The sequence below is a fragment of the Melospiza melodia genome, chromosome 9 (assembly GCF_035770615.1).
Source record: "Melospiza melodia melodia isolate bMelMel2 chromosome 9, bMelMel2.pri, whole genome shotgun sequence".
NCBI classification, from domain to species: domain Eukaryota; kingdom Metazoa; phylum Chordata; class Aves; order Passeriformes; family Passerellidae; genus Melospiza; species Melospiza melodia.
In genome coordinates this window covers 34,836,672-34,861,084 of record NC_086202.1, presented here as the reverse complement: position 1 = coordinate 34,861,084, position 24,413 = coordinate 34,836,672, and the positions used below count along the sequence as shown (strand labels likewise).

The following is a 24,413-nucleotide window of genomic DNA, read 5'->3' as shown; positions in this document are numbered from 1 at the left end:
CCCAGCCCTGTCCCCAGCCCTTTCCCCAGCCCTGTCCCCAGCCCTGTCCCCAGCCCTTTCCCCAGCCCTGTCCCCAGCCCTTTCCCCAGCCCTGTCCCCAGCCCTGTCCCCAGCCCTGTCCCCAGCCCTTTCCCCAGCCCTGTCCCCAGCCCTGTCCCCAGCCCTGTCCCCAGCCCTTTCCCCAGCCCTTTTCCCAGCCCTGTCCCCAGCCCTGTCCCCAGCCCTTTCCCCAGCCCTGTCCCCAGCCCTGTCCCCAGCCCTGTCCCCAGCCCCCTTTCCCCAGCCCCCTTTCCCCAGCCCCCTTTCCCCAGCCCTTTCCCCAGCCCTTTCCCCAGCCCTTTTCCCAGCCCTGTCCCCATCCCTGTCCCCAGCCCTGTCCCCAGCCCTGTCCCCAGCCCTGTCCCCAGCCCTGTCCCCAGCCCTTTCCCCAGCCCTGTCCCCAGCCCTGTCCCCAGCCCTGTCCCAGGCTGGGGGTGAGTGCTCTGTGCCCAGGGGAGGCTCCGGGCAGGCTGGGGGCTGGCAGAGCCTGCCTGGCTGCCCTTCTCTTTGGGTCCTTCCTTCTCCATTGGGTGCTCCTGTGCCAGCTGCTCTTCTTCCCTTTCTGTCATGTGAAAAGGAGTGTTACATTTATTTTTGTCACCATCGTTGACATGCTGAGAATGTCACATGTGTTTAGCCAGCCTTCTTTAGCAAGGATTGCTGCAGTCCCAGCCCTTTCCTGCTCCCTGCTATTCCATTCCTTCTCCCCCTGGCCTGATGGTGAGTGTGTGGCTGGGGTGGTGGTTCCCCTGCTGCCGTGTTGATGTGCTCCTTGCCACGTTTCCCTTGCTGTGAAGGCCACGAGGTGCTGCAGATCCCTGTGTCCCTGCTGCTGGGTTCCAGTGCCTGAGTGCTGGGGCTGGGCCCTGCCTGCTGCTCTCAGTCCCTCAGCCCTTCACCTCTGCCCTCCCTCTGCTTCTGCAGCATTCGCTCCGAGGGGGCCGCACACTTCAAATCCAGGAAACTTTTAAAATACACGGATGCACAGCTCATCTCACATTGCTGCTGAAAGAAATTTGTATTAGAAGTGGTGGAACTTTTTCCCTGAGCAAGAGTAATGTCTTCAATATTGTGCAAAAATTGACTATTATAATGAAATACAAAAGATTTGTTCCCTTTCAGGTGGCAGTTATGCTTCTTAGTTTTGAAGATCAGGTCTCTGAAGGATTGCACTTTTTAAAAATTCTGTTCACTTTTCAGAAACGATGTTCTAATAATACTCTAAAAACTAAATTGATTAGGTAGTCATTGAGTGTGATTTATCATTTTAACAGTGAGGTATTGTCTTATGAAAAAAGTTTTAGTGCTGCATTAATATGTCACAAGAATGATCTAGAAGAAAGGAAACATTTCAGAAAGGTTATTTTCATGTTAAATAAACTTTACAAGACAAAAGAACTCTCCTGCAGTTTTTATATAAGTGGAATTCACAGTCCTGAAACTATAAGATGATATGTCTCAGCAAGCTGGGAAATTACAGCACTTGTCCAGAATTGTAAGTGAAAAGCAATGTAGATACTTGTAAACCTTGGAATTTGTGGGTGTGCTGCCAACAAAAGACTTGATGCTGTAATGAGAGGAAAGTAATTACATTTAAACTAATTGAGCAATACTTAGCTAGTCAATGAAAGAAATGTCTAAGTCAACTCTTGAAAGAGCAGATCCAGAAATACAGAAGACTGCTGATGTTCATGTTGTGCTTGTTTATTCACATTTTTTGCAAAGGCTCATGCAGTACTTCCCACTTGGCTTGAGAAGCTTTTTGATTTAATCTGTGTTTAAGAGATTGTGACACTGGAGAACAATGGCATCATTGGTAACGTGGGGTTCATCTCACAGGAGTGGCTGCTCGTGAGAAGCTCCCAGTAGCACAAAGTCCTCATCCTTGAGCATGAAGTTGATTTTTCCCATTATGAAATGGGGGAAAAATTAAGTATTTAAATCCTGCATGTGAGAAATTACTTGTTGTTGGGAAATCTGGTACTGCACAGGCTGATTTTCTTAGCCTTGTTTTGCTAATGGGGCCTTCCTAGGTGAAATCTAAACCACGAGGTTATCTTCTGGGAGTAATTCCAGTGCTGGGTGCTCACCTCTGTTCCTGTCTGCCAAATGTTGTTTTCTCTGACACACAGCTGGAGAGACAAAAAGAGCCTTGAGCAGAGGGAGGTGGGACAGACAAGCTGAGCCCTGTGGCCTGGGGCTGTTGGAATGGCTTTGTCCTCCTGGGCAGGAGGGGCTGCTGCTCCCCATGCCCCAGAGGGGCTGCCCAGGACATGGTGAGCACGTTACTGCTCTGCCATGCTGCTCTGCTTCTGCCTGCTGCCTCAAGGAGTGCCCTGGCTCTGCATTTACCATTCCTGCTCTGGAACTTACCTGCCAGCCACCTTCTCTTCCTCCTTATCTCTTGGAGGCACCTCAGATTCCCTGCACTGTGGGCTGGGTGCATCTTGGGCTGCAGGGGGCTGCCACTTGGTTCACTCACTTCATTCAGCTTGCTTTGGTTGTGGTTTTTTTAAATTAGAAAAAACAAAAGTGTATTATTTTCAATATTTCAGAAGTACTTATAATTAGTATTAAAAAGAGTTTACCTGGAGTTGGACAGAAGAGCAGGGGCAAAGGCCATGAGGTATTTTTCCCCTCAATTTTTGCTTCCTCTGGTGTGATTTGGATGCAAGGTCTGACAGTCAGTCTCTTCCTCTCTGGAGCATGTGGACAGTCTGGGAGGGCTGGAGGAAATCCCTTTTTTAGGCAGTGTCTGGTGAGAGGGAAGAAGCTGCTGCTGCTGTGGATGTTCCCACATCAGTGTGGAGCCTCTCCTGCCCCAGAGCTGCCCAGCAGGAGCAGCCAGGGGCTCTTTGCAGGCACTACTCAGCACTGGCCAGGGTGTGCCAGGACTGAAATCATCAGGGCAGGGGTAAGAAATGTGCCTGCTGGTGCTGAATGGGCTTTGGTGGCATGCAGACTGAAGAAATAGAAGAGCTTGCAGGCTGCAAACCATCAGGCCTCCAAAGACTTTAATGTGGCAATTAAAGAGAATTGCTTTAATTCTGTACAATTTTGCTTTAATTCTGTGCAAAATAGCCAAGCTTAGCACTGAGTGAGTAATTGGAAGAATAGTATGTGATTGCTTCAATACCAAGGCTTATAATTAGTAGGGAGGAATAACTTACTTTCTTTAAGAAGAGTTTTTAAAACCAATTTAGAGAAAATTGCTTTTTCACATTGAGTTTCTGACACAGAGTTAAAGTTAAGGAGTGTTCTCAGTTGGACAACACAAACAGGGAAGAGCTGGGGATGCTGTTTCTGCTCCTTCACCTCGTGTATCCTGTCAGAGCAGCCCCCAGGAGCACAGATCCTGTGTTTTCTTCTCTCTGACCATTCCTCTGGAGTGTTTTGTGCTTTGTATATATTGCTACTGTTTCAACTTCACATGATATCAAAGGAAGCAAATCTTAATTCAGCTGTTCCAAAAAACTTGCAAATAGTGTGTTTTCTCCAGAAAATGCTGCTCAGGCTTTATTAACATGGGGAGAATGCTTTCCTTAGCCTTTAACCTGGAAGTGCTTGAACCCATGTTTTCTCTGAACAAAAAGCCCATCAAGTAAGGAAGCATCAACAGCCCTCTTCAAAGATCTGATGTGAGAAGTTTTAGCCTAACCTATTAATTTGTCAGAATTAGGAACAGGTGAAAGCAGGGGTTTTGTAATGGAAAATGTTACACAAGTCAGTGCCAAGTAAGCCAAATTTTTTCAGGCTTAATTTCTCACCTGCAAATTTTTCTTTATTAAGTTTCTCCAAACTTTACTGGAATTTGAAATTCTGTGTGGAGAGGGGATGGAGGAGAGATCTATGAAAATAATGCCATGTGAGGTAATACTTACAAACAGGCTTTAAAACAGTGTTGTGTGTCTGACACAGGGGTAAGGCTGAGTTCTGACCAATTTGAAGGGCTTTCATGTGACTGAACCTCTGACAGGGCATTCAGTTTAGGAAAATGGAAATCATCTTTTGAAACTTCTGACTTTGTGCAAGAAAAATTGTAATTAAATGCCTTATTTCATACCAGTATACTTCAGCTGGATTTTTTTGTGGGACTTGAACACCTTATTTCTTACCTATTTAGAGATCAGGAAAACAGCCTTCACCAACTTTACTGCCACATAAAAAATGCACTTTGGGGAGACCTGGAAGTCATTGACTCAATTAAACTGTAAAACTTGGGTCAGTTCAACTATAAAAGTTTGAAGCTGACTTATAATTTAAGTTGGAGGTTTAAACCACTGTTAACAGACAGTAGTCTCTGAAGGCAATAAATGTACCAGGCAATGCTGATCTCAGTCCTGGAGCTGTTTGTAATGTCCTCAGCCAAACAGAACCCTTGTGGTCCATGGATTTTGGAATTACTTGTGTTAATAAGGATGTTAATTTTGGTGTGTGTGTGTGTTTGTTTGTTTTAATAAAAGCCACTGTTACAGTGTCTGTTGACTGGAAAATGTGGGAAGTTTTTCCCCTTTGCTGATCTGCATGCACAAGCTGATGGAAGGTACTTCCTTAATGAAAAACTCAGGTCTGGTTCATCCCTTAACAACCCCTTGTTTGGTGCCCACAGATTAGCAACCATTTATAGCTCTTGAGTGATATGTGAATTTGGGACCCAGAACTTAGAAGTGTTTCCATAAAATGAACGACATTGTGCAGTTTGCAGGTACTGGTTACAGTTTATTCCATTTTTATGGCTGCTGTTCTGCATTACAGTACATTGGGTCAAACTCTCAGGCTGCTCACTGTGCTGTGAAGGGGTTGCAGAATCCAAACCAGGACTGTGGGAATGGTGCCTGTCAGTGCTGCTGGTCAGGATGCAGCTTGAGAAGAACCCAGCAGTGCACACCTTTGCCCCTGAGGTTTGCTGCTCTGGGTTTGTGTGCCTGTCAGTGCTGCTGGTCAGGATGCAGCTTGAGAAGGATCCAGCAGTGCACCCCTTTGCCCCTGAGGTTTGCTGCTCTGGGTTTGTGTGGCTGTGCAGGATAAACTGTCTCATCAGGGTGCTGCCCTTTCCTCACCTTCCCAAAGCATTTGCAGTGTAAAACCCAAGCTAATCCTTAGCTTGTTACCTGTTTATTTTATCCAACTCTTTCGGTGTTTATGCTTTTTGAATTGAGTTTAACAGTGGTAAGAATTAAATGGTGTTCTGCATTGATGTGCCACCAGGGAAGATGAATAAAATTTCTAATCTAAATGGAATCTGGAAGGATAATGTCTAATTTTAATAGGAATGTTAAAAGGAAGAAATCAAGTCCTGTATTTGCAGCATTTCTTGACAGATACTGATGCTGTAAATTATAGAGTTGTTCTTCCTCTGTATGGATTTTGTAGTACTCACAGCAATTTATAGGTCCAGAGTGCAGCTGCTGGAAGTCATTTATTCTCAGTTCTGTATTAAATCTATCACACATAATGCATTAACATTCAGTTCAGAGCTCAAGGGCTTAATGGCTGCTTCTTTCTTGCTCTGAGTTTCTGTTCTGGAAGTGTTTGCAAGGTATGCAGAAAACAAAATTAAAAAACTTAAATTGATATACAGAAAAAAAAAGAAGGGGGCTTGTCCATGATAAATACTTGAAACCAGCTCATTTTGCAGTTTCAGCTGAGCAGTGAAAGCAAGCCCTGCTGCTAACATTGCTGAAATGGGTAATGCTAATCAGCTTCTTTGATGGATTAGCACTTCAGGGCTGCGTGCTTGAGTGACACTGGGACGTGTGTGAGGCTGGAGACACTTCCCATTCCCTGGGGGCATCCTGGGCTGCAGGGGCTGCACTGAGCCTCTTCATTCTGCTTTAACTAGAAAAACCACAAGTACATTGTGTCAAATATTTCAGAAGTACTTATAATTAACATTAAAAAGAGTTTACCTGGAGTTTGACAGAAGAATAGGGGCAAAGGCCATGAAGATTTATTGACTATATAATCTGTGAGGAAAGAGCAGGTGGAACAGACTGCCTTATATGAGTCCTGTACCTCTTTATTGTTGATGATTTCCCATCTTTCATAATAATAAATCTAGGAAAACTGAACTGTGTTCTGCTAGAAATGAAGAGAAACTTGTACCTGGGGAAGGAACTTCAGCTGATACCAGAGAAGAGATCCTGAACTCTTGTGGCAGCTGTGATATGTTCTGGCATGATCACTTATATAAAAAGATGACTCAAACAGGCTAAATGTGAAAGAGTTGTTTGTTGTCTGATAAACTGTATCAGTGGAATTGGTTGTGGACCCTGTATGAAGTTGTCTGCCAGCAGTAATAATTTACTTAGGCTGTTTGCAAGTAGCCTACTGCCACCAAGGCAGAGAATGAAACAAGTTTTCAATCCAATAAACATCCCCAAATCCCTTCTAGTTTTAAAACCTCAGAAAAGAAGCAAGTAAAATAGTCACATATGGTATTATGACAGTTTAATAAAACCATGGGAAAAAAATAGTTGTGGAGGAAGGCCATTCTGCTGCATTTTTCAGTGAGTCATCTTCCATTGAAAAAAGTGCAGGCCAGAACATTTCCTGAAAGCTTTAACAGCTTAGTTAAAGCTTCCAGATGTGATAAGACCTTGTGGAGGATCCTACCCTCTGAGCCCTCTCCTTGATGAATGCTCCCTGCTCTAGTTCTAGGCAAGCTCACTGGTGACAAATGGGACTGTGGCTGTGCTGGGTGAGAACCTTTGTGAGCTATATATCAATTCTTACAGGGAAAAAATTGCTTTGCTACCTTCCCAAATCAGCTACTCCATCTGGGGGACTGCAGGATAACAGCAGGGTATTGGAGTGAAGTAGCAGATAGAGAAGGGACAGCAAGGGTTGCTCCATCATCAATAAATGGGCTGGGAGTTCCTGGAGCACAGGGGGACTCAGAGTGTTGTGCAGTAGTTGCAATCTGGTGCAACCAAATCATGCAGTGTCAAAAGAAACTGCATCCTTCCCTGTCTGAACAGGAAATTCCTGGAGAACATCAGTAAATGGCAGGAGCAGGGGTGTAATCCAGTGATGGTTTGTGTGAGGTGACTGTGCTGGTCTGTGGTGTTTGTTATCTGTCACTCCTGTATGATGAGCAGTGCACAGGGATTGATACAGAGAGTGAGTTCTGCTGGCACTCACTCCTGGGAGCCCCCTCCCTGCCTGCTCTCAGCTGGGTTTCATACACACTGCTGGCTTGCCTAGAGACAGGGGCTGTTACTGGAGGCTTGTGGTACCACTGATATGCATTTGTTGTGCACATAACACTTGATATTTGGTGTACTCGTGCATGTGATGCAAACTGCCTGCACTTCTGGCCATGCAGGGTCTGTATCTTGTGTATGTGGTGTTTCTGTGCCCTATACATGCTGTGCTGTAATGGTACCATGAGACACTAAAGCTGCTGATTCTGATTTCTGAGATCAGAAAAAATGGCTTTAGAGACCAGGTAAGACTTTTGTATTAAAAAGTTAAAGTAGTAAAAGTTAGCTTGGAATTCCTAACACGTCCTGTGATCATGCTTGGTAAGGATAGGCTGAGTGGTGTCAGCTTGCTGTGAATGCACATAAGGGAACCTTTGGGCACTGCAGCACAGCTCCATCATCTCCTGGTGTTTCATTTGTGCTAATGATGCCTTTATCCTGCCAGGTGTTTGTCCCAGTGCTTATTTGTGTCTCCTTTTGGTGTGGTTGCAGTCACTTGTGTGCATCATCAGCTCAGATGTATTTGGAAGCCTTGTGTGGAAGAAAGGAGCCACCAGGCCATGCTGTTTGCAGCTTGGCAAATGGAGTGTTTGTGGAGCAGGCAGGGGCAGGTTTGTCGTGGAGCTGAGAGCAGGAGATCCCTGCTGATGGTAAATGCTGATGTGGAAAGGTCCTGTGCCATGGCTGGGAGGGGCACTGAGGGTCCCAGGAGCCTGGCACCCCTGTGCCATGGCTGGGAGGGGCACTGAGGGTCCCAGGAGCCTGGCACCCCTGTGCCATGGCTGGGAGGGGCACTGAGGGTCCCAGGAGCCTGGCACCCCTGTGCCATGGCTGGGAGGGGCACTGAGGGTCCCAGGAGCCTGGCACCCCTGTGCCATGGCTGGGAGGGGCACTGAGGGTCCCAGGAGCCTGGCACCCCTGTGCCATGGCTGGGAGGGGCACTGAGGGTCCCAGGAGCCTGGCACCCCTGTGCCATGGCTGGGAGGGGCACTGAGGGTCCCAGGAGCCTGGCACCCCTGTGCCATGGCTGGGAGGGGCACTGAGGGTCCCAGGAGCCTGGCACCCCTGTGCCATGGCTGGGAGGGGCACTGAGGGTCCCAGGAGCCTGGCACCCCTGTGCCATGGCTGGGAGGGGCACTGAGGGTCCCAGGCCGTGTGGAGCTGGGGCTGCCGGGCCCGGGTGTGGGTGCAGCTCCCAGCTGAGGCTGGCAGAGCCTGGGGCTGGCAGAGCCTGGGGCTGGCAGAGCCTGAGGCTGGCAGCTCTCACACTGTGTACAGCAGCATTCCCTTGGCAGAACTGACAGGGCTGAGGGACCTCTACTGCCAGTGTCACCCCCAGGTGTTTTTCACTTGCTTTGCTTGGTGAGATCTTTCTTCCACTGGAAAGGACGACGCAATGCTTCTGGAATTTATCATCTGGAGCCTTGCCCAGATGAACAGTGCATGAATGCACTTGGAAGAGTTTGAGCTTCATGATGGTCTTTGAGTCAGCAGCTCTGCACGACGTGGCAGCCGCTCTGACTGAGAGCTGAACGCCAAAGCCCAGGTTGAAGCTGGGATGAAAAACGAATGCTTTTGTCCCCTATTTCTGTAGTGGCATGAAATGGTGGAGTTTGTGTGCCTGTGCTTTTCCTGGCTGCAGCACTGGGTTCAGTACCATCTGTCTGTGCAGGGACAGGCTGGGTGCTGCAGTGCCCAGGGGAGCTGCAGCTGGTGCAGAATCCAGCAGTGTGATTTGTACCCATGGTGATCCAGCCCCCCTGAGCTGTGTGATGGGAATGCTCAGGGAGCAGGAGCTGCCTTCCCAGTCTATTGAGCTGTCAAACCTCAGATGTATTATTTGGGATAAAGAACAAATTTTTTCCCTCCTTTTCTTCTCCTTATTGAAGTAGTGCAGTCAAGACTTAACAATGAGAAGGTAGTTTTCAAGTTCTTAAAAGTCCTCTTGTCCATTGACTGGGTTTAGCTGGAACAATCCACAGCTGGAAATTGCTGATTATCCTTTCATTTTCCATTCTTGTCATGGACAACCAGATATAAGGAAGACACAGAAATATGTCTTGGAAGGACTGGGACAGCAGCCTGGGGAAATGTCTGTAGTTGGCCTCTTGGATTGGCAGTGCTTGGAAATGGGATTATCTTTAATCTCAGCTGGTCTCACGTGACATAACTGATTTAGTGTGGAAAACATAGTACACCAGTCTAAAAAGAAGTTGGAATGAGATGGAAGTGCTAAACCATGAAGATAAAATAAAATAGCCTGAAGTGCAGTAAAGTAGCTGGGTGAACTGCAGATATTGGTGGAGACTACCTTCCTCCTTCAAAGAACTAGTTCATTATTCTGATAATCCACATGTGCAGAGCTTTGATAGCAAATCACTCAAGCTTAGGGATTTTTTTTGGTCCATTTATGCAAAAGCTCAGACTAAGATTATCAGATGTTTCTTGTTTTTACAATGAAAAATCTCAAAGCATAATTGTTTCCTCAATATGGAAGGGAATGATGGTTCTACAGCTTCTTTGGGGGCTCTCCAAGCTCACAGCTAAACAACAGAGTAGTGATGAATTTCAGAGGTCTAAGCATTTTTTTTTTAATTTAACATATTTCTGAACAAAACTGGGGCTCTTTGTAGGAGAATTTATCAATGCCATGACTCTGAATCTCTCTCCAGTATTGTGTGAAACAAAAACATCCATTTACTGAACCTTTCCAGATGTTGTTACTGACTGCTGGCTTTGTGCTACTGGTTTACCAGTTTTGGTTCTCTTATGATCATCTCACTCCTGGTTAGACAGGGCTGTTTTAGAGAGAAAAAGTAATTTTTAAATTTGGTTTTGATGGTTTGCATATGATGTGGCAAAGTAAGAAATGGTTAACAATAGAAGCCAGTTAGGCTGGAGTGCTGCATTGACTTTCCATCTATCTCTGTGTCTGTGGCTTCCTTGTAGCACAGGAGAAAAGAGGGCAGTCTGCTGTCTTGGGATAATTGCAGGAAAGATAGATTCACTAATTAGAACCAGAGTCAGTGCTTAAATAACATTTCTTTTCTGAGCAAGTCCAGCACACTGGACAAATTGCAGCTGCTTTGCTGAGGTTGGAGATGCAGGAGCATTTGGATTTGAACACACTGGGCAATAAAATCTCTCTTGCACAGTGGTGATTCATTTATATATGCATATTAAAAATTTAAAAATACATGATGTGTTAATACACTAAAGAAAACACAGTTTTCTGATTCAGATGATCAGTTGGTTAAACTGTTGTCTGCTCCTGCTTAAGACTACATCTCTTTCATTTTGTTTGCTTTTGGTTTTTTTTTGTTACTTATATCCCTGAGATTTCTAAGTTAGCCTGAGGAAGTAAGAGGCAATCCTATGTCCTATGCATATCTTGGACTAAATGAGATTTTAAAAATACAGGACTGGTTCATTTAATATCAAATGCTTTACAGCCATAAACTTAAAAACTTCACGCAGTGAGAAGTGGGTACTGTGATGCTTTTGTAAATAATGCATATAGAGCCTGATGCAATGCAAAGGAAAATAATTAGACTTCAGATTGCCCGTGGGCAGGCTGTGAGAAGTTTTGTATGCATTTACTTGTTCATTCTTCATTGTGCCTCTTCTCATCATTTGAATCTGTTGCCACAGGCTCAGATGTGCTATTTTCCCTTTTTTATTTTTCCCCTGAATTTAGCTGTCTCCTTCAGCCAAGCCATTTTACAAATATCTATTAGCTTTCTCTTCAAGGGGACAGGATGCAGAAGAAGCGGGGGAAAATGTCTGCAGTAAAACAGGATGAGGCAGGAGGCTCCACACAGCCCGATGTCGACTCTGTGGTTGTCCCAAAGTCTGGAACTTTCAGCTGTCCAAATAGCAGTGCCCATGACTGATTCCTGGAGCCAGTTCAGTGGGACTGGGGTGTTCTGTGTCCCTTGTATCTGCTGCTGGGAGGCTGTAGGGTTTCAAGGAGGGCTGGTGGACAAGGGAGGAACAAGGGGGGTGTGGTAAGATCCCTGAGTGCTTTGGCAGCAGGGTCAGGGGGGAGGCAGCCCCCTCAGGCACCTCAAGGTGGCTTCTCTCAAGCAGGTTTTTCATTTCCACACCTTCCATGCTTCCCCTTTCTGGGGAGGGCAGGATTGGTGTCCGTGACCTGCCTGCTGTTCTGCAGCTCAATACAGAGGCTGCTGGGGCAGGGAAACAAACACGGGGACTTTGTTCAGATGCAGCAATTGCAGAATGCCTTAACTCTGTGTGCACCTCTGTCCTTCTCCATTGCCACCAAGGAAAGACATGGCTAGGAGGAAAGACAGCTCATTTCCAGGGCAGTTTGCTCAGAGGAAAACTGCTTAAAAACAAGCAAATCACAGTTGGTGGTGCTGGTTGTAAGACACACTAAAAATGGTGGTTGTTTTACACATACTTTGTTCATTTCTCATGAGGTAATGATGATTCAGTTGTAACTATCGGTACAGTCTGTTTTCACAAACTTTGATGAATTTAACTTGATGTTTCCTTAAGCAGGGCAGAGATAGAAATGAAAAAATGTTTACGTGTGTCAGTTTTGGAGTGCTCTTGGAAATAAACAGTGTTCTTTTGCTGGCAGGATTTGAAATCTAGCAATCAGCGAGATGAAATTGCTGCAGCACGTGTATCCCTGAAGGAAAATTCTGCATTCCTACATTCAATATGTTCAGCTTGTTTGGAACATTCAGATGTTGCATCCCTTACAGCCAGCAAGGATTCAATTTGCAATGAAATACAGAATGCTCTCAATGTAATTTCTAATGCTTCCCAAGGAGTTGGAAATAAAGTGGAGCAACCTGCACCTCGTACAGCTACTCTGGGAAGTGCACTTGATGAGCTTGAGGTATGTAAACGTGTGAGATTGCAGTATTTTTGGAAAACAGTTTTTTAATTTTTTAACAACTATTGGTACCATAAATGATGAGCCTAAAGGCATTAAAGATTGTTGCTCTGCTTAGTCCTAGTCTAAGTAGTATCACTTGAAATGATTCATTGAGATGGTTCATTGAAATGATTTCATTTTCTTCAGAGGAGTTTGGAGTTAAGGTTCATGTGTGTTCAGTGTTTGGCTCCCTTTGAACAGAGGGCAGAGTCAGCTGCAGTTGTGTCCCTGCTGCTGGGACAGACAGACAGACAGACGGACACATCCTGCAGGAAGGGGGCAGAACCCAGAGTTCAGTGTGCCCAGAAGGGATTCCCAGCTGACAGTGCCCACTGCTGCCCTGGCTGCATTGGAGCTGCTGCCATGCAAGCTGAGTCCTTGTCTCCAGAATGTGTCAGTGGGATCATTCTGTCATTTCTATAATCGAGCAATTCAGAAACCTCATTGTATTTGCTGCTTACCATTAAATAAAGTGACATAGCTAATATGCTTTCACCACCTCTGCATTTCTGCTTCCATTACTGAAGCAAACATCTGGGGGAAGGCAGCACTTTCTTTGTTCCTGACCTCATCTGAAGTTTTTCTATGGAGTTTTTCCCTTTTCTCATGGCTGCTCTGGCTCTCACCAGGGTAATGTTCCATTGTCCTGCCAGAAATGGTGAAAGATCTCCTGTAGGTGAGGCTGCAGACCATGATCTTCATGGGGTGTAACTGATGTAGGCCCAGATCAACACGAGCAATGTATGTTTCTAAACACATTGGCACATATGGCTGGTTTTGATTGTGAATTCTTGGACTTAGCAGATCTCAGCGTCCCAGTGCTAAGACTGTGATACATTTTCAGGATAACTGATGTTAGGACTGATGGTACTAGATTCTTATCTAAAATTTTCAAAGGAAGATTAAACAAATACATAGAAATATGACACAGATTTTGTAGTGGCAGGTTATTGATCAAAAAAAGGCCTCTCTGGCGTGCTCAAAGTCAAAGCAGACAGGTTGTTCCCCACAGAGGAGCAGGCTGCAATTGCACATTACAGGTTTTGAAATTACAGTTCCTAATCTATCTCCCTAATAAATGGAATAAAAAGAAACATGTAAGTGTAATACATAACATGTTACAATGTAGCTGTGAATGAAAAATGAGATTCCTTATATGAGACCCTGGATTTACCTGGATTGATTAAAAATTAAAAAAATAGGAAACATCAAAAGGAATGCATTTTATTACTGCAGATGAATTAATCTTGACTCTGTGTAAGCAGTATTGTTTAAAAATGCAGTAACATTAATTTTTGTTCTAAAATTTGAAATTTTTGATGTACACAAAATGGGGGAAAAAGCATTTTGAATTGAATTTGGTTTTACTTGGAAATGTAAGAACATAGAAGTCTGATGGTTGTAAAAAGCATTTGTTTATCAAGTTGTAAATATATTTTTACCTGGGTAGCACAAATGGGAATTGAAGCTGTGTGAGTTAGATAAAGCACAATTTATAGAGCATTTAACTTCAGAAATGATTTTATGAGTTAGATGGTTACACTTTTCTCGCTTTACAGAAAGTTCTATTGGCTAAGGACCTGAAATAACCTTTGCTCTATCTTCTTGTTGCAAATACAGTGCCATGAAATAGATTGATGCAGTAAATAGTCTGGTGGGAACAAATCTCATTAAATGTTTATAGTGTGGAAATGTATCTCGGAGCTTACCCAACAATCTAGTATCTAGATGTTTTGCAATATCATTCTTCCTTTGCCAGTGCTGGCACTGTGAAAGTTATTAGAGATTTATAGGTGAGGAAACCACCAGTAAAATTAGAGCAGCTGACTCTTAAATCAGTAGCTTCTCAACAATTTCTCTTAAAGGTTCCCTATAACTACTGTGTCATTTATAAATAAACACAAAATTTAATTGCATATTAAGAGCATATTGGGTGCAGGTTATCTAATGCCTTTCCCTGGTCTTTCACCTTGTGAGTGCAAAGAGATTTCTCACAAAATGGTGCAGGTCCTGCATGCCTGAGTCTCTGTGGTCCTCGGGGGACTGTGGCCATCCAGCTGAGCAGTTACAGTGAGATGCCAAAAGGCTGTAAGTCACTGCAGAACTTCACCAAATACAACCAAGTTTCTGCATTCCCATGGGCCCTCTTTTTTTCCTGGTACACACCAGTGAGGGAGAAAACAGGGGTCTAATCACTCCTCTTAAATGCTCTCTTAAGCTTGAGCTGCTTCAGAGTAGCTGACCAGTGTTCAGCCTGTTAAATCAAACCCACCAGAGACTGCTTCCCATGTGCCTGGTGTCTTCTCATTGTGTCTTCTCTTTCCTGTGTAGCTGTACTGATTATGAATAAGTAATGAAATTATTTGAAGAATTTTATCTGTAGGGCAGGGTCTGAAATCATGTTTTCCTGGCTGTTACTGCCTAGATTATTTTTTATTCAGAGATGAACCATAGTAGCTTTTTGGCCAGTGCTATTTGTCCATGTTGGTGTAAACTTTCTCCTAATTGTCTCCCAAAGGAGGACATTTCTGTTTTGGGTCAGCTGAGATTTGAAGGCAGTAATTTTTCCAGCTGATTGTATAATTGGCTGTGGCCACCACGTGTGTCTGAGTTTTCCCCAGACAATGAAGCTGTTTTTCTGCAGCAGCACTTCAGTGTTGTACCTGCCAGGTGTGTTTTGCCTTGTGATGGACACTGCATGTGCAGCTTTGAGGGGCTGCTGGAGATGCAGGAGCTTGCAGGGCAGCTGCTGCTGCAGGGAAGGGTGGCCCTGTGGCACAGCTTGAGCAGGTGTGAGTGACCCCAGAGCACCTGGGTGCTAAGGGCTCTGACAGCAATGAGGGAGGCAGAGTTTCAAATCTCTCACACAAGCTTGTGACTCAAGTCTCCTTGCCTCACTGTTTAAGCTTTTATCTTATGGTGTTCTAATATAACACTTTCATTTCTAGCTTAAGCTGGATAGTCCCTGAAATTGGCTTGTTAAATCTAAACTGAAAAAAATAATTCAAATCCTCCAGTTTGCAGTTAGTCTGGCACTTAGTGGATAAGCACAGATAAGTTCTGATTTACCTAAATTCCCTATCATGGTATCTGGCATAGTTTTCTCGTTTAATATTTCTTCTGAAAGCTTGACACCACCTATGGATGTGATGTAAGAGAGGTGAACAGGTGTATGTGGAATCCAGGTTTGGAGATTAGGACCATAATGACACAGGTTCAGATGTAAAGTTATATTAACAGTTACTGGTGTAAATTTCTTCAAATGCTGAAGCTCAAATAGACTTACTTTGCTGTTTTATGAAAATCTCATAGTCTCCTTTTCTCTCTCTTTAGAATATTTGCTTGCCACACAAATGTAATTAATTTTATCAAGCCAAAAGAATTGTCTGCTTTTGTTTGCCCTACCTACTGAAAAGTAAAAGGACACTTATATCTATGTCCTTTGGAAAAATAATTGTTAAACAAAAGCTGCAGTTTTTATCTTTGCCCATATTAAGCCTGTTAAAAGTGGCAGCAGTGACTTTCTGCCACAGTGTGGGATTGCTTAGACTAAAAGTCAGCAGAACCAGACTCCTCGTGTAATGTGACTCAGCTTTCTCAGCTGTGAGCTAGCACTGCTGGCTCTGAGTTAAATCCAGAGGTTCTCCTGATCTCTAGAAGACTAAAGTTTATAGGCATTGAACCCCTCTTTGAAACAGAGCTTAATCTCTGGTCTGAGACTCTGAATGGCAGAGAGAGCCTGGGTTTGTCTGCAAATGACCTCTGTGTTTAGCCCCACTAGGGAAAAGCGAATCTGCCATGTTCAAAAGGATTTTGGATGCTTCCAGTGGAAAGGGCCAGCAGCACACCTGGGAAGCATAATGTCACTGCAGTTCCAGCAAGTACAAAGTAAAGCAGCAGCTTCATTGAACTGACTTTTCTTACCTGTGCTCCTCTTTTTTTCCAGAGTTTAATAGTGCTGGATCCTGTGGCGGCGAGCGAGGAGAAGGTGAGGCCGTCCCTGGAGCAGCGGCTGGAGGCGATCATCAGCGGGGCGGCGCTGCTGGCCGACTCCTCGTGCACGCGGGACTCGCACCGCGAGCGCATCATCGCCGAGTGCAGCGCCATCCGCCAGGCCCTGCAGGAGCTGCTGGCCGAGTACCTGCGCTCCGTGAGTGACCGGCGCGGGGGAACGGAGTAGTGAATGCGGGGGAAGGGAGTAGTGAATGTGGGGGAATGGAGTAGTGAATGCGGGGGAAGGGAGTAATGAACGAACGTGGGGGAATTGAGTGATGAATGCGGGGGAATGGAGCAGTGAACATGGGGGAATGGAGTAATGAACGCGGGGGAATGGAGTAGTGAACGTGGGGGAATGGAGTAGTGAATATGGGGGAATGGAGTAATGAATGTGGGGGAATGGAGTAGTGAACATGGGGAATTGAGTAATGAACGCGGGGGAATGGAGTAGTGAACATGGGGGAATGGAGTAATGAACGTGGGGGAATTGAGTAACGAGCATGGGGGAATGGAGTAGTGAATGTGGGGGAATTGAGTAATGAACGCGGGGGAACGGAGTAGTGAATGTGGGGGAAGGGAGTAATGAACGTGCGGGAATTGAGTAATGAACGCGGGGGAATGGAGTAGTGAATGTGGGGGAATGGAGTAGTGAATGTGGGGGAATGGAGTAGTGAACGTGGGGGAACGGAGTAATGAACGTGCGGGAATGGAGTAATGAACGCGGGGGAACGGAGTAGTGAACATGGGGGAATGGAGTAGTGAACGTGGGGGAACGGAGTAATGAACGCGGGGGAATGGAGTAATGAACACAGGGGAACTGAGTAATGAACGCGGGGGAATGGAGTAGTGAATGCAGGGGAATGGAGTAATGAACGTGGGGGAATGGAGTAATGAACGTGGGGGAATTGAGTAATGAACACGGGGGAATGGAGTAGTGAACATGGGGGAATGGAGTAATGAATGCAGGGATATGGAGTAATGAACACGGGGGAATGGAGTAATGAACGTGGGGGAATGGAGTAATGAACACGGGGAACTGAGTAACGAACACGGGGGAACAGAGTAACGAGCATGGGGGAATGGAGTAACAAACGCGGGGGAATCGAGCAACGAACGTGGGAGAGCTGAGTACTGGATATGGGGAACTGAGTAATAGATGGAGGGAACTGAGTAACGAACATGGGGCACTGAGTAACAGACATGGGGGAACTGAGTAATGAACGGGGGGAGCTGGGTAACGAACACGGGGAACTGAGTAACGAATGCGGGGGAACTGAGTAACGAATGCGGGGAACTGAGTAACGAATGCAGGGAACTGAGTAATGAATGCGGGGCAGCTGAGTAACACACGCGGGGGAACTGAGTAACACGTGGGGGAACTGAGTAACGAACACAGAACTGAGTAACGAACACGGGGGAACTGAGTAACACGTGGGGGAACTGAGTAACAAACACAGAACTGAGTAACGAACACGGGGGAACTGAGTAACAAACATGGGGGAGCTGAGTAATGAACACGGGGGAACTGAGTAACAAACATGGGGCAGCTGAGTAGCGAATGTGGGGGAACTGAGGGACACACAAGGGAGAACTAACACACACAGGGCACTGAGTAATGAACATGGGGGAACTGAGTAACAGTCACGGGGCACTGAGTATTGAACTGGGGCACTGAGTAGGGAATGCAGTGTAACTGAGTGACATTAAACACAGGGGACTGAGTAACAGGGGGCAACCGAGTAACAGACACAGGGCCACTGCATAATGCAGGGCAACTGAGTAACAAACATGGGGCAACTGATTAACAAACACAGGGCAAGTAAGTAACAAACATGGGGCAACTGAGTAACAAACATGGGGCAAGTGAGTAACAAACACGGGGCAAGTAAGTAACAAACATGGGGCAACTGAGTAACAAACACAAGGCAACTGAGTAACAAACATAGGGCAACTGAGTAACAAACACAGGGCGACTGAGTAACACGGGGCAAGGGAATAACAAACACAAGGCAACTGAGTAACAAACATGGGGCAAGTGATTAACAAACACAGGGCAAGTAAGTAACAAACATGGGGCAACTGAGTAACAAACACAAGGCAACTGAGTAACTGACACAGGGGCAAGTGAGTAAGAAACACAGGGTGACTGAGTAACAAACACAAGGCAAGTGAGTAACAAACACAAGGTGATTGAGTAACAAGCACAGGGCAAGTGAGTAACAAACACAGGGCGACTGAGTAACAAACACGGGGCAACTGAATAACAAACATAGGGCAAGTGAGTAACAAACACAAGGCAAGTGAGTAACAAACATAAGGCAAGTGAGTAACAAACACAAGGTGATTGAGTAATGAGCACAGGGCAAGTGAGTAACAAACACAAGGCAAGTGAGTAACAAACACAAGGCGATTGAGTAATGAGCACAGGGCAAGTGAGTAACAAACACAAGGCAAGTGAGTAACAAACACAAGGTGATTGAGTAACAAACACAGGGTGACTGAGTAACAAACACAGGGCAACTGAGTAATGCGTGGCCACTGAGTAACACAGGGCCCAGCTCAGGCCTGCCTCAGCACCTCCTGCTCTGGGAGCTTAGCATTTAACTAAGCATTGAAGTGCAGTTTAACCTGCATTTCACAAAATGATCTTTAAAAGGTTGAAAGGGACATTTTCCTCCAGAAATCTAAGCGAAAGCTAAATGCACACCCCCAGCATGAGTATAAATTGTATTAATTGTGTTGTGTATATAAAGTCTGTGGAAAATGCCGTACCACAGATAAAACATACATTAAGTTATTTTATGCTTGTTGTGAACTGTCACTGATTCAGAACAGACAATCTTTCATATGCCAGAAACAAGAATTTTGGTAATACCACTTCCTAGCCCAGAGTTTGGAAATGTCATCTCTGCTCCTGTAGAATGCAACAATTGAAATAAGAATTTCTTAAAAGGTAAGCAATCTGTTAGTGTTGTTTTTGAGTAGGGTGTTGTCACCAGAAGAGGAGAAGAGCACCAATTTACAAGTGTTAGAATGACTAAACTGCTATATTGGGAAGACAGGAGTGTTGGGTAAATCCAGAAATCTGATTGTCTGACATGCTTGTAGCTGTGAATTAGAAAAGGAACGTAGTTTGCGATTTAGAATTGATTTTTCTTTTAGATTTGAAGAATGGGTTTGACACTTGTTACATCTGGCAGGTAAATGTTGAAACAGTGGAGACTCAATACTGTTAATATGGGTACACAATGTTAATCTCATGCTTTTCATCTGTAAACATTATCTGTAGGCATAATGTTCTTTTCTAAAGATACCTCAGGATGATTCACTGAGCATATTGAGGGAACAATTGTGTGATACAGATATTTGTTCCCTTTTTGGGAGCTGAAATTCCCTTTTGTTCTGTAAGTCATAGCAGTTAACACAATTGAAAGCTGTTCTAATGAGACTGTTTACTTTGTCTTATTCTGTTGTCCTTAGGATAATGTAGGTTAGGGACTAAAATAATTATGCATGTCAGATTTTTTTTTTCATCTGACAGATATCGTACTTTTTGATATTTCTCATTGTTTATTAGAAGTTTAGATGCTTTATTAAAGTCAAATTTTGTTTCAGCCCTTACACCAGAGAAAGATGCTGTGAAAGTTTTAATCAAAATGCTGTTGAATGCAGGCTTAATCCTTGAAGCTCTCTGGAAGTGCTTTACACATGGGTTAGACAGTGAGATTTCTTCAGCTCTGGTTAGCTTGGAATGTAAATCTTCAGTACATTCTTGTAGCAGATTTCTCTTGCAATGTCTGTTCAAAGGTGGCTCAGGGTTTGCTGTTAAGTGGCTGAAGGTTTTATACAGGAAAGCATCCACCTTTAATGGTTGGACTCAATGATCTTGAAGGGCTTTTCCAACATAAGTGGCTCTCTGATGCTGTCCAGAGCACGTGGCAGGATGCAGATGTGGTGAGCAGCATCCCATATTAGTCCAAAAGGTTTTTATGGGTTTGTCCCAAGAACGCTTTCCCATGAATCTCTGGTGTGAAACTGCAAGATTTTAACTCAAATGGTCTTACATTTTTAGACTCTTGAAACAAAATTGTGATGATCTTTTCTACTTTGGACATAATCATGGTTTTAGGGGTATATAATGTACAATAGGTGGAAAAGAATAATACATAACCCAGCTCACTGACTTGAGAAAGTCAGACAGCAGCTATTGAAATATGACAGTAAGGGAAAGTGCCATATAATTTGCTGCAGAACACAGTGAATGCACAAGGTGGCAGAGACAAGGAAGCAGAAGAGAGAAAATACAAAAGATTTAAAGGCATGTGGTTACATAACAGGAGGGAATGACAAGTTTTTAGTTTCTTTTAGAGTTCTTCTTATATGAATGGAAACACTCACTGAGAACAGTTTGTGGCTATTACTGAGACTGTGTTAAATAAGTTTTCCAATGAGAGGATTACCAGATGTCAGTTACTTTATTTCACAGCTCTAACTCACTGAAGAAAAGATGATAGATCCAGGAAACAGTGCTGATTTATCAGTGTCTTTTTGGCTCTTCTATTAGTAGTTTCAGCAAGCCAGGCCTGGGAATTGAGTGAGCTGTAAAGATGATGACAGCCATTTGCTATCAGAGCACAATTTAAGCACAATTCAGTTTTCCTCTCCTTGGGATCACTGTGGTACTCCACAGGCAAGTGCATTCTCTGTTCTTTTGAAGCTGGGCCTCGGTGCTTGAACTCGAATGAGGGACTTGTCTTTACAAACTGTGGGTCTGCTGGTAGGTAAAACTAGCAGTGAGAGAGAAAAGAAACAATGGGAAGGATTCCACTGATTGATGAATGGAATGAAAGAGACTTGTCCTTACAAACTGTAGGTCTGATAAATAAAACTGGGTACTGAGAGATGAAAGAAGCAATGGGAAGAACCATAAATTCCACAGGAATTCCACGGATTGACACAAAGAAAACAAAAGGGGGAGGGTTATACATTGGACGGGGATCTCAGGTATGAGACATTTCAGGAAGCCTGTACCTCTGAAGTACCTCAGGCAGTGGGGAAGAGAGATGGACATGGGGCCAGGAAATGAGGATAAAAAGGAGGCTGCATCCTCCAAAATTCTGAGAGACACCAGGGGAAATGCCCCATGGCCTCTCCCTGTATTTGAATAAAGTTACAGGACTCCCCTGTTTCTTTTTTGGACATAAACCTCTGCTGTTTGTGGATTAATTTTCCTGACAAACTGTACAAGAACTTAGGATTTATTAGCGCTAACATTTGAAAGACTATAAGGAGTATTGCTTTTGTGTTCCTAAATTTGTTTCTTTTATTTTCCTCTGTTATTTAAAGTGTCTAATAAGCCTCAAAGGCATCAAAGATTAAGAGCTTCTTGGTGTCAGTGAGATAAATTTTAAATTTTTTTTAAAAGAGTTTTTAATGCAAGCTTGGAGAAACATCTTTTCAGAAGATACTTGCCTTAATGTGAGTGTTTTTCACAGAGGTTTTATCACAGTGAATCATACAATGCAAAGTGAAGCAAAATGCTCTCCACAAGAACCTAAGCGTTTTTCTGTTCACAGAGTAATTCAGACACACAGGAAATTGCAAACACATTTATAATTCTTCTGAAAGGCAGCAGGTTTTTTTCTGAATTGTTCTAAAAATTCTTCAAAATTATTTGTGTACTGTTGTTAACCTTTCTGAATTTTACTGATAGACACAGATTGTTGGCAGAAACATTTGTGTTTTAGGACATCCAGCAACAGGAATTGCTACTGTGGGTTTGGATACCTTATAAGTGACAGAATCATACTGTCCTGTGGACAGTAATGGAATAATGTATCCACTGGAGCAATCACATTGTTCTGCTAATAAGCACTTGCTTTTTCCTAGTGACAAGCTGTTGTCTCTTCATCCTTTGCAATGAAGAGTTGCTGAGCTCAGTGGAGTGCAGCAACCCGAGCTCCATGTTCTGTGAGTTGTGCTTTTGCTCAGTGACAGTGAGGACATCCCTTCCCTGGGGGCACAGGGGTGGTGCAGCTGTGCTGGGCCTGGCTGGAAGGGGCTGCTGGAGCAGCACTCGGGGCCTGCAGGTGCTGCTGTGTCTGCCACCATTAATGAGGGAGGTGTGCCTGAGCAATTACCTGCATCTTCCTCTGCCTTTCACTAAAGATCACTCCTGGAGTGCTAGGGCAGGTCAGAACACTGCTGTGAGAGCTGCTTTCTGGAACTCAAATCCCCTTACTGTTGGAATGTTCCATCCTATTTGAGCTTCATTAGTATGGTTATAGGTTGGAGATACATATGTGTGTATTTTTCTGATTTTTCAGTTCTGATTTCACGTCCTTCTTGTGTATTCTAAAACTGTTCCTTTCTTAACTGGGCTTTTGTGTCACGATTACCTATGTGTTTGGGTCAGACATGGGTAATTTAGTCTGCATTGTGCCACAGGTGGTGGCAGCTGCTGTGTCCTGCTGTCCCACAGCTGTGCTGTGTGTGTGGCAGGGAGCAGAGCCAAGCCAGCCCTGCTTCTCCAGCCGTGCTTCCATTAAACGCTGTGAGGAGAGCAGGGATACATTTTACCTTGAGGCAGACCAGCAAGTGAACTGAAGTTGCCCACCTAGTACACATTTATATCACTGCTCATCAAGCCCTGGCCATCTGTGCAGCCTGAGCAGGAGTGTTGTGTGCTCTGTGGCAGAGCTCAGCAATGGTCAGCTGTGCCCTGGACTGCATGTAGGGCACACCTGAACCTTGATGGGAATGCAGCTCCTGGAGCTTTCTGGAACTGGCTTCCCTCAAGGCTGCCAAGCCTTGTCCTGCACCACCAGATTGTGTCCACAGCTTCTGGCAGTGAGAGAATGAACCTGCTTGGGGGTGAGCACATCACTGAGGGCAGGGAGGGAGCTGGGCTGGGTGAGCCCTTGGGGAAAGGTGGGCAGTGCAGAGCCTGGATAGCCATGGGGAGGGTCCAGTGTGGGAGAGGGGACACAGTGGGCAGCTGGCACTTGGGCTGCTGTGTCTCTCTGGGTTTCAGCCTCTGATCACTTACTGGAACGTGAGCATTGCAAATTCAAACCAGAAAATGGCTGGAAAACCAGGAGGGGTTTTTGTTGGTGGTGTGGTTCTGGGCCTTGCTCTTGGTCTCAGCTCTTAAATTTGGGTGCTGTGGAGCACTAATGCCTTGCTCTACCTCTGTATTGAGGAGTCTTCAACAACAGCTTAAGGTCTGACCCACTGTCTGCATGTGGAGACTGGGATTGATAATGGTTTTTTATGCTCTTTTATTGCCATTCTTGCTCTTGGAGAGTGGAGGGATGTGGAGATGCCTCAAGCTTACTGATATCTCAGCTTGGCCTTACTTGTGCTTCATGGTTTCCCCAGGAAGAATTTTAACACTTTCCTGGTTGCCAGTGACACCTGAGGAGGTAAAATAGGGGATGTTTGACTTGTGCTTTATGGTTACTTCCACTTTATTTCACAAGTGTGCAGCTTGCAAAGCTCTGTGTAGCTGCTCTCTGGAGAACTGACCCCAGCCTTGGTAACAAGGAGTTTGAGGAAATTCCATGTTAAAGTCTTCAGGAACAGAATGGCTTCTGGTTATTCATGGAAGGGGTTGAAGTGACTGACTTCTGGAAATCCTTGGTTTTAAATCTGTTTTTTATTTCTGAGCTGATGAAACCCACTTTTATTTGTGCCTTTTTACAAAAAGAGTGGATTGGAATGTGCTTACTTTCCTGTCCTCTTCATACTTAAACATCTTAACTGGTGTTCCAGAGAAGTTTGAAATTGAGGTATGTCAAAATGTAAACTAGAAGAATTTCCATGTGTGGGTGGGAAGTGTCACTCAGTTCTTTTCTTATTCATGGCTGGGTTTTTTTATGACTTTATTGAGTGTTATGTTTTTCAAAAAAGGATGTATTGCTGTAAAATTGGTATGCCTATATGGTATATTATGCTGGCATTTATGCAAGAAAATATGTAGTTTTCATTATTTTGTTGTTCACATTGTCTGAGTAGTTGATTGAGTTGACTTTGAACACTCCTACAGAGGATTTTCTTCTGTTTTGTATGCAGTATATGTAATTGAAAATCATTTTTAAATGTTAACTTTCAGTGAACATTTTGTTTTATGGGGAAATTAGATATGAATTGTTAAGGAGGAGGATCTTAAGTGTACTTAAAAGACAGAAGTAGTCCAGTGAATTCCCCAAATAGATTTACAGCTGAAAAATAAGCTGCAGTTACATGTACCTGATTATAGATGC

The 24,413-nt window shown here is 44.5% G+C and overlaps 1 protein-coding gene across 2 annotated transcripts in view; it reads left to right on the top strand.

The window, feature by feature from the left end:
* Positions 1-24,413, top strand: part of CTNNA3 (catenin alpha 3) — a 429,736-nt gene that overhangs the window by 78,474 nt on the left and 326,849 nt on the right. For both annotated transcript variants that reach the window (XM_063164177.1, XM_063164176.1), the window contains exons 6-7: positions 11,851-12,114; positions 16,100-16,303. In XM_063164177.1, the coding sequence (XP_063020247.1) occupies positions 11,851-12,114; positions 16,100-16,303 (468 nt within the window). The remainder of the gene's footprint in view (positions 1-11,850; positions 12,115-16,099; positions 16,304-24,413) is intronic.